This window comes from Gorilla gorilla, chromosome 4 (assembly GCF_029281585.2).
Source record: "Gorilla gorilla gorilla isolate KB3781 chromosome 4, NHGRI_mGorGor1-v2.1_pri, whole genome shotgun sequence".
Taxonomy (NCBI): domain Eukaryota; kingdom Metazoa; phylum Chordata; class Mammalia; order Primates; family Hominidae; genus Gorilla; species Gorilla gorilla.
Genome location: NC_073228.2, coordinates 154136029 through 154146241, shown reverse-complemented (window position 1 = coordinate 154146241; position 10213 = coordinate 154136029). Strand labels below are relative to the sequence as shown.

At 53.7% G+C, this 10213-nt stretch overlaps 1 protein-coding gene across 5 annotated transcripts in view; it reads left to right on the top strand.

Annotated features, from left to right (window-relative positions):
• The first annotated feature begins 3199 nt into the window (after positions 1-3199).
• The window catches only part of CAMK2A (calcium/calmodulin dependent protein kinase II alpha), a 70142-nt gene continuing 63128 nt past the window's right edge, over positions 3200-10213 (top strand). For 2 of the 5 annotated variants that reach the window (XM_031010833.3, XM_019027873.4), the window contains exon 1: positions 3204-3458. In XM_031010833.3, coding sequence (XP_030866693.1) covers positions 3397-3458 — 62 coding nt within the window. In that variant the 5' untranslated portion in view covers positions 3204-3396. Of the gene's footprint in view, positions 3459-10213 lie in introns of all 5 variants that reach the window. The other 3 variants (XM_063706876.1, XM_063706877.1, XM_004042809.5) reach the window with 3 other exon arrangements.

The window sequence follows — 10213 nt, the reverse complement described above, 5'->3', positions numbered from 1 at the left end:
GGCCATCTTCCTGCCTCCATTCCTTCACACCTTCCTCTGAGGGACCTGATGCCAGGGTCTTCCCCACGTGCTCTGCTCACTTCTGAGCATGCTCCATTTCATCAGTGGGAATGGAGAGAGGAAACAGGCGTCAGGCCAGCACCCAGCCACGCAGGACTGTCCCAGTTTGGAACATTAGATTTCCATTAATACAGCCTCATAATCTCACAGCATAGTTGCTTTTTTGTTTTACTGTGAATTTTTAAAACAGTATCATCATTCCTTTGGCACCCGATGAGCTGGAGAGCCTTGTGGTTCCTCTCCTTCTAGCTCTAGTTCTTTGTTCTACAGAAATTGCTGCAAACTAGGCTTAGACAAGGTGATTTCCAAACCATGAGCTAAACTCCAGTGCAGACTAAGGGAACAGTGCCCTGAAGTGCCGGGACTTGAGATGATGGTGTGTGCTTCCGTGATTCAGGGAGTGGTGTGTGAGGGGAGAGGACTTTTGAGTTTCTTGATTATAATTTCCCATTTATTGAGCATTTATAGTGTCAGCCACTGTGCTTGTCTCATTTAATCTACAGAACAGCCTGGAGGTAGGGAATATTATTGACCCAATTATGCAGATGAAGACACAGAGGCACAGAGAAGTTAGGATATTCATCCAAAATCACATAGCCCGTAAGTCGTGGAGTCACCCTAACTACTACACTGCCTCTCCTGTCCCTGTGCAATGGCAGGTGGCCTCGGTGGTCACTAAGGGCTCTTCCAGCACTTTCTTGTGTGGAAGCCATCCCCTCCTGGGGGACAGGCTAGAGGGTCTGGGGCAGGAGGGTAGCAGTGCAGCCCTCCCCCACCCTCCCCACATAGGCCTGTAGCTTGGCCACCGTGTTCTGTGCCCTGCCTGCTGCCCACTGGCTGTGCGGCCCCCAGGCATAGGCCTCTCCACTCTGCCTCTGAATTGCAACGTTGGCGGCAGAAGCGGGAAGCATATTGTGCGCAGAAACAAAACTGAGTGGTTCTCCCTTTTTCCGAAGGTGGTAATGGTGCAATTAGTGGCTAAGCCATTACCCCCCTCCTCCCTTGCTCACTTCCCCTCTTCCCCTCTGCCGCCCTCCCTCTCCCACCCTCCCTCTCCTCTCCTGGGAACAGTGGCTGAATGGGAGAACTCACCCTTTATTCTCCCCCACAGCCCACTCCCAGGAAGAAGGGCAGAATGGGAGGGTTATCCGGATGTCTCCAGGGGGCCCCTGCAAGTAGGGTAGTGAGTCAGGGACTTCGTGGGGTTGGAGAATACCAACAAGCAGATAACATGTCCTGCAAGTGAGAGGACTAGCAAGGCAATGTGGAGGTTCAGAGCGGGTGGGCTAGAATCCCTGAGGGTCTGGATGCCTGGATCCTTTTATCCAACCCATGCTCACTGGGGGCAGGTGCTGGCATGAAGCCTCTGCCCATCAAGCTGCGAAATGGGCCAAGGCACCCTTTTTCCTCAGTGGAGAGGGGAAGGTGTATGCAGGGTCTGAGATGCCAAGCCCAAGCTAGAGTGATGGGGTGGTCACGGGCCAGCCTTAAACCTTCATTTTCCTCCTCTAGAGCCTAGAAAGAGGCCTCCTATTTGCATAGTTCCCAAAGGCCTTCACAGCCCTTAACCCACTCCATCTCCACAGCCTTCCCCTGCAGGGCATCTTCATTCCCCTGTTGTGTAGAAAAGGAGCTGGAGGCTCAGAGAGGGTGAGTGACTTGCCCGTGATCACTCAGCTAATAAATGTCCAAAGGCCGGGCATGGTGCCTCACACCTGTAATCCTAGCACTTTGGGAGGCTGAGGCGGGTGGATTGCCTGAGCTCAGGAGTTTGAGACCAGCCTGGGTAACATGGTGAAACCTTGTCTGTACTAAAACACAAAAAATTAGCCAGGTGTGGTGGTGTGCGCCTGTAGTCCCAGCTACTTGGGAGGCTGAGGCAGGAGAATCGCTTGAACTCAGGAGACGGAGGCTTCGGTGAGCCGAGATTGCACCACTGTACTCCAGCCTGGGTGACAGAGCAAGACTCTGTCTCCAAAATAAATAAATAAATAAATAAATAAAATAATAAATGTCCAAGAATCAGAGCTCAAACTCAGATCCTTAGTCTTAAACTCCAGTCCCTTTTCTTCCTAACTCCAAGATCTTAGAGGAAGATCTTGTGGCTGTAGGTATGGCTGATGCCCTGAAGAGTTGAAGTTGGCAGGGAAGGTGCCCACAAAATTTTGGATTGAAGATTTCATGGCAAGTCTCTGGCCAGTGGCCTAGCCCGGGTAAGCCATGCCATGCTCACCTCCCCACAGCCCCCTCTCGCCTTTTTTTTTTTCTTTTTTTTTTACCTTGACTGGAAGCACAAGCAGAAACTGGGACATGAGCACCAGGAGACCAGATTTCCATGGTCCCGTTGGGGGCATGGGGTTGGGGAGAGGTTGCAGAGGAGGGCTCTGGAGGGGAGCAACTGTCACAGCTGTGAGAGGTGGGGGTGAGCAGGCAGTCAGGGCTGTTCCCTCCAGAATCCTGGAGTGTCCTCTGCACTTCTGCACCAAGCTGGAGTGCTAGTGTGATGGACAAGGTGGTAAGAGAGCTAAAAGAGCACGAGCATAACAAGAAAGACAGAGGCAGAAGCAAAAAAAAAAAAAAAAAAAAAAAAATACAGAGGGCAACAGAGAGACAGTAACAGAGACTACAGTGATCCACAGAGGGAGAGCCATCCCTGTGAATTAGCCATCGTTTCCCTGTAAACCTTAGAACCCAGCTGTTGCCAGGGCAACGGGGCAATACCTGTCTCTCTAGAGATGAAGTTGCCAGGGTAACTGCATCCTGTCATTCCTTCCTGGGGACCATCCGGAATGCGGCACCCACTGGCTGTTACCATGGCAACTGCCTTTTTGCCCCACTTAATCCCATCCCGTCTGCTACAAGGGCCCCACAGTTGGAGGTGGGGGAGGTGGGAAGAGAAAAGATCACTTGTGGACAAAGTTTGTTCTATTCCACCTCCTCCAGGCCCTCCTTGGGTCCATCACCCCAGAGGTGCTGGGTACATCCCACCCCCAGGCCCACACAGGCTTGCAGTATTGTGTGCGGTATGGTCAGGGCGTCCGAGAGCAGGTTTCGCAGTGGAAGGCAGGCAGGTGTTGGGGAGGCAGTTACCGGGGCAACGGGAACAGGGCGTTTCGGAGGTGGTTGCCATGGGGACCTGGATGCTGACGAAGGCTCGCGAGGCTGTGAGCAGCCACAGTGCCCTGCTCAGAAGCCCCAGGCTCGTCAGTCAAACCGGTTCTCTGTTTGCATTCAGCAGCACGGGCAGGCAAGTGGTCCCTAGGTTCGGGAGCAGAGCAGCAGCGCCTCAGTCCTGGTCCCCCAGTCCCAAGCCTCACCTGCCTGCCCAGCGCCAGGATGGCCACCATCACCTGCACCCGCTTCACGGAAGAGTACCAGCTCTTCGAGGAATTGGGCAAGTGAGTTGTGCCTCAGGAAGTCCTGGAGGGCATGGGGGGCGGGGAGGTCAGGGTCTCTAGCGGGGTGTGTGTGCCTGCAGTGCTTGGGGAGCATTCCTGTGTACACAGATGAAGGCAGGCTGCATGGGTTTGGGGGCACCTGCTTGTGTACAGAGCGTCCAGAGTCGGGCGTGGGCATGTTTGTGGGTGCACAGATGTGCCAAGCTAGCCAGGCGAGTGTGTATGTAGGGATGAAGGGTTGACAGTGTATGCCAGTGCACACACATACACACAAAATGCACACAAGTACACACAACCTGGATACACACAGATTCTTAGAGACTTAGGGTTAAAAAGGGATTTTCCTAGTCAGCTGGGTCCAAAGCTGGAATTCCTTCTCTAGTTTTGCTTGAGGTGGCCATCCCCCTCCACTTAGATACCTCCAGTGACAGAGAATTCACCAGCTACCGGTAGTTCTTCCTGACTTTAGACACCTACAGTGACTGTACAGAGTGGCCAACTTCTCCCTCCCTACCTCCCCTTTCTCAGCTCCTGCCAGGAGTGAGGGCATCAGTACAGTAGGGGTTAATATCTGAGCATGACAGGCTTCCCGGGTGTTGGGAGGTGGGGAGGGGAAATCAGGAAGCTGTAGCGGGGAGCACCGCTGTTTCAGGGGCTAGGGTATGAAGGGTGCAGTGGCTCTGGACAAGCAAAGTTGCCCAGTCCAGAGCTCATTTTCTGCCCTGATGACTGCTGTGTAGAGAAGGATGGGAGGATGAGGAAAGAGGGGAGGCCCTTGTGGGTGGCCCAGTAGGGTGTGGAGTGTCAGGGAGGGATTCCTGGATGTCCCCAGCTGGGTTTCTGGAGGATCCTGGGATGGGTCAAGGGTTGGGTGCATTTTGGAGGCAGAGTTTGCCTTGTGGGCAAAGGAGCACCGATGCCCTGGTTGGTTTCTGCTGTGGCAGCAGGAGCATGGGGGGAGGGGCCTTGGAGGCAGGTGTGTATTGGTGTGAGTTCTGAATGTGTGTGTACTAGTGTGCATTTTGAGGAGTGATGTGTGTGGCTGTAAAAGGGCTTTTGAGGGAAATTGCTTGTGACACTGGGGTACACTGGTGTGCCCTGCCAGGGTGTGCAAGCATTCATGCATATGCACCAGGAAGAGGTGCTTCGTGTGTAAGGCCTGAAAATGCAAGTGTGCCTTGCAAGGGTGCATGTGCGTGAGTATTACAAGAGTGCTATTGGCTGGGTTGAATGAGAACAAGGGTGTAAACATGACTCATTAAATGTGCACATGTATGGCAGGTTAGAGCTGTGTGCACGTAGGAAGGCACATGTGTGTGAGGTCTAGGGGTGTGTGAGGATGCTCATATGAGATGCGGACACAATGGTGTTCCTGTGAGGTCTTCATATGCACATCTACGTGAAGACTGGGGTCACGCACACAGGATAATGTACGTGTGTGTGCACACGCATGTGTGTGCGTGTGTGAGGCCTGGGCTCACAGGGTTATGTGGGAGTATGGGTGTTATAGGCGTGTGTGAGCTCATGCTGGTGTCTGCATATGTGTGGGAGGTGGCCCTGTGACTGTATACAGGAAGGCTGCACACACACACACACACACACACACACACACACACGCTATCCTACAGGCATGCACCACCTCCCTTGAGCACATATACCCCCATGTGTACGTGTGTTCACTCTTATCTGCAGACTTTCAGCTTTTCTGAATGTGCTTTTTTTGTGGGTAGGGGCAGGAACAAAATATTTGGGGCTGCTCTGGAGGACTGAGGCTGTCTACAAACTTGTGCAGGGACCCCTCTCCAGGTGTTTTCCAGTGCTCGCCTAGAACCCAAGAATTCCCTGATTAGCCACGAAGCTGCCTTTCAGGGAGTGACCAAGACTGAGTCCTGGCAGGACTGCGTCATGAGTACAGTGAGATGGAGTTGAGATGTGACTCAAGTGCTCAAAGTGAAAATAAAAGTGATGTTTTGCCCCAAGAGGAGATGGATATCATTAAGACTGGGTTTTGTGGGGGCAACTGGGCAGAGAGACCCTTCGTGAACCTTCACAGAGAATTTCAGGGGCAAGGGAGCCCTGGTGTGGCCATGGCAGGAAAACCGAGGGTAGCAGGCATAGCTAGGCCTTGTTTAATCAATTTCAGACTTCTTCCTTCCAGAACCATCAGACTGCTCTTAACCTTTTTTAGGTCACATATTCCTTCAGGAATCTGATGAAAGTCTAAATCTACGTTCCCCAGAAAAACGCACAAACCTACGAAATGTTGCATGCAATGTCAGGAGCTTGCAGGGACATCGGGAAGACTGTGTATGAGCCTAAGTTTGCAGAAGCTTGTGTTGGAGACAAGGGGATAAAGTGGACTGATTCCGCACCCCTGATGTCTGTGTTAAAAAGTCCAGACCACATCATTGAGGAGCCTGGGGCTCCTGCTCTCCACAGCAGCTTCAGTCTGAGCATCCAGTGGTGCAGGGAGGGGCAGTGCCCTGCGTAGCCGTTAGGGACACAGGCTCTGTCCCTCATCACCCATAGCTCTGTGACACCAGGCAGGCTATGCTACCTCTTTACCCCCACCTGTAGTCTGGAGATATAAAGGGCTGTGAGCATTCAATGAGATGGTGCATGTAGAGATGCAGCCTCGAGCCTGGCACATGACAGGCCCTCAGTGCCGATTGCTACCGGGGTGACTGTTGTTGTTCTCAAAGTCTGGGCAAGGCTGAAAGTGAGGAATGGGATCTGCTTGTACCTTTTGTCTGGAGTTGGCCCATCCGGGGCTGGGACGAGGTTGACCAAACTGTGCTTCCCCCCTGGCTGGCCTCTTCTGTGGGAGGAAGCTATGAGGGTACCTGCAGGGCCCATCCTTCAATTGATGATCCACCGTCCCTGCCAGCTGGGACACTGCAGTCACCACCCAAAAGCTAAGCCCCCGTTCCAGAACCCACTTCAGATCACTAGCAGGGTGACTGGAAAAGGCAGCCAGGTTGGCCCTAAAAGGGCACATGGGAGCCTTTGGGTCTCCTTCAAGGTGTTGGGCTGCCCAGCAGGAGAGGAGGGCAAATACCTCTGGAGGGCTTCTGGCATCCTGCCCAGTGAGGTCTGGCTCAGGACTGCAGGCCTTTGAGGAGCTCCGGATAGGGCTGGCTATGGATGTGAGAGTAGCTGCTCTTCTCCAGCCCTGGTGGGTAGCCCTCTGGGAACCTGTGACTGGGGCCAGGGCCCCAGGGAGGGCTACTGGAGCCTCTTGATGCTACTCGACTGCAGGTTCCACTGAAGCATATGAATTCAGATGAGTCAAGAACTTGATTCCGGTCTCCTAGAAGGTTGGGGTGGGGCTGTCTCTTGGGATCCAGAGATGAGCTCATCCCTCTTCCTTTGACCCAATCCTCTTCTCTCCTGAGGATGAGAGAAATAAAAGCCCAGATCCTAGCGGCACCGAAGCTTGCAGGAGGCATGCTGCACCAGCTCCAGGGTTCAGTGTGGACTGAAGTGGTCAGGCCAGAGCTCCCAGCATACCCAGCCTTCTCCAAAGACCTCTCTAAGAAAGGGAAGAATGCTGGTTATTGGGCAAAGGGGTTGCCACGGATGCACCAGAGGGCCCAAGGAAGGGGTCACGTTCAAGGAAGTGGAAAACGAGCCTTTTCCAGCCATTGGCATTCTCCGGGCTTCTGATCCTACCCCCAGGAGAGGTTAGAAAGGTAAAAAGTTGCCCTGCAGCCTGTGTCATCACTGGGCTGTATAGGAAGAGTCTCTGAAGGAGATTTTACTTGAGAGAGGGAGAGAGAGGGAGGAAGAGAGACTAGAGAGAGAGCTCAGCCCACTCTTTTCTCTCTAGAAACAGAGATCTGAAATTGACTCAAGGCAGAGCTGGGGTTGGAGAAGGGGTTGCCAAGGCTGCAGTTGGCCAGCATGGTTGACAGGGAGGAGAGGGCAGCTTCCTCGACCTAAGCTCCTTCTCACCTGGGTTGATCCACGGGTGGCAGTGTGGCCCAGAGGCAACTCCCTGTACTGAGGTCCTGGGGCCTGGGTGCTCAAGTCCTCTCATGGGACCCAAACTCTAACATCTGTAGAATGTGCTTAGCAATCCTGCCTTTCCCAGGCAGAGCTGTTGGGTGGACAATGTCACGTTGGAGAGAGGACACTGGGCATCCATGTACCCAAAGACTGGGGGCCGTGCTTTTCTTCCACCTCTTATACCCTCTCCTATCCACAGCACTTTGGGGCCGGCGAGGCTTTTCATCCATGAGCTCATCTCTGAAGGAGGTGGGCAGGGCTTACTCATCCATCTTACAGATGAGGAGACCGCAGCTTGAGGAGGTGGAGAGACTGGCTCAGGGGATTATGTCCAGGTCTCCAGCACCCAGCATATGGGGGGAAGACTGCTGAGAGGGATCATGACTGGTGCCGTATCTGGGGAACATCCTCCCTCTTACCCACTAACAGGGGAAGAGGAGCAGTGGCCATGTGGGCAGGGAAACTCTGATGTTGCTGATTTTCCAATCATGATTCTGCCTCTAATTTACTGGGCCATCCTGGGTGAATCACTTGCCGTTTGTGTGCCTCGGCTTTACCATCTGTAAAATGGGGATCATAATACCTCTGGAGATGCCTGCAATGCCCCATTAGAGATGCCACCCTCTGTAGCCTCCCTCTGTGGAGGGCACACATGGGAAATTGCAGACCTCCAGAACATCAGAATTGTAAGGACCATGGAGATGCTCTGCTCATTGCATAGATGGTCCTTGCCTTGGTCTCTGGGAGCCAACACTCAGAGAGAAGTGGTTTGTCCAAGGCCACAGGAGAGAGAGGGCCCAGTCTAGGGGACCAGATGACGTGCAGGGACCAGAGGCCAAAGGATGGGAAATTGAGGGGCAGGACCTCAAGGAAAGGGTGGCAGGAACAGGGAAGGGACGAGCTTTCCTCCCTCTCCTCCAAGCCATCAGAGTGGCAGGCACGCACATGTTCTGGTGCACGCTGCAGCCCTCCGCCCCCGCGCAGCCGCCCCCACACAGGCTGAGACACACTGACACTCTGCTGAGCCTCCCTCCCTCCCTCCCTTCCTCCCCACCTCCCTCCACAAGCACACAGTGACACTGCTGCCAGCATGCCCTGCAGTCTGGGCCATGGCCCTCTCTGTGGGGTGAGGGCAGAGCCTCGGAGTGCAACACTCACATCCTGTTGCTGATGCATGTGTGCTCACACACACACATGCGTCTTCACACAGCTCACGGGAGCACACACATGCACATGGACACACACACACACACTGGCTGTGACAGGGCATAGAGCACGAGTCCATCTCCCAGTGCAGGGATAGTAAGATGGTGCTAGCAGGGCTTGTCTTTCTCTGTGTTCTTCTCTCCATCTCTCTGGTCTCACTCTGTCTCTGTCTCTCTGGTCTCACTCTGCCTCTGTCTCTGTCCCTCTTTGCTGCAGTCCCCTTCTGCATGTGAACCACCTGTGGCATTCTCTTGGAGCTTCTCTGTGGCACTGTAGGAAGCCTCCTACCCCAGGCAATCTGCTGAGTGCAGGTGCAGCCCAACATGCTGAGACCCAGCCCAGGTCCTCTAGGTCCTCGTGTGGCATGGCTGTCTACCACGGTGTCAGGTGGGACTCTAAGGCCAGTGAGACTTTCTGTGCTGGAGAAGGTTGAGGGCCTTGGTGTCTTAGGGTCATATAAGAAGAGGAACACATCTGGAATCCTTGCATCCCTTCAACAGGTATTTCCTGGGCAGGTACTCTGTTCCCAGGCCTAGGTTGAGCCCAGCATGCACCACATGCAAGACTTAAGTAGTCTCTGCCTCACGGGGCTCACAATCCAGTGCAAAGCCAACATTAATTAAATCACTTCAGAAATCATTATTTACATGCAACTGGATAAGGGCTTTGGCCACACACATGGAATTGTGAGCTGCAAAGAGACCTCGATTAGTTGGGGTGAGGGAGGTATCAGGGAAAGTTTCCTGAGGCGGTGACATTAGGGAGCTGGAGGCTGAATAAGAGTTACCCAGAGGTTAGCTGGGCACAGTGGTGCATGCCTGTAGTTCCAGCTACTCGGGAGGCTGAGGTGGGAGGATTGCTTGAGCCCCGGAGTCTGAGGATGCAATGAGCTATGATCATGCCACTGCACTCCAGCCTGGGTGACAGAGCAAGACCTTGTCTCTATCTTAAAAAAAGAGAGAAAGTAAGAGAGAGGAGGAAGAGTTAACCAGAAGGAAGAGGGTGGAAGAGTGTTCCTGAGAGTGGGAACAACTCAGACAAAAGCTCTGAGGTATGTATTTCAGTGGAGCATGTCAGCCCTGGGGGATCTGGGGTCCCACTCTTCTCTGGCCTGTTCAGCCTGACCCCAATTTCCAGATGCTGGGTCCTAGCAGGACTATTAAAAACCTGTAGATTGTCTGGAAGAGAGGGCCAGGCAGGGTGGTGAAGATCTGGAAGCTGAATCAAGTGAGAGAACACCAAGGAATTGGGGGGCTTTAGCAGACAGAAGAGATCCCTTGGGGACTATGTCTCCCCCTTCCCCAACACCTCGTGTCTGCAGAGATGTCCTGGGGCCTGAGGGGCCCTAGAGGCAGAGCTGCCGACTCTGTAGAGTAAGGGAGGCAGCTTTCAGCTCCACAGAAGGAAGACATTCCAATGGTCAGAACTGCTCCTGCATCCCACAGCTGGCTGTGGCCTCAGGAGCTAGTAGTGCTCTGGCAGCAGAGATGTACAAATTCCCACTCTCATCCATGGCCTTACCTTCCTTGCAGGCCTCCTGC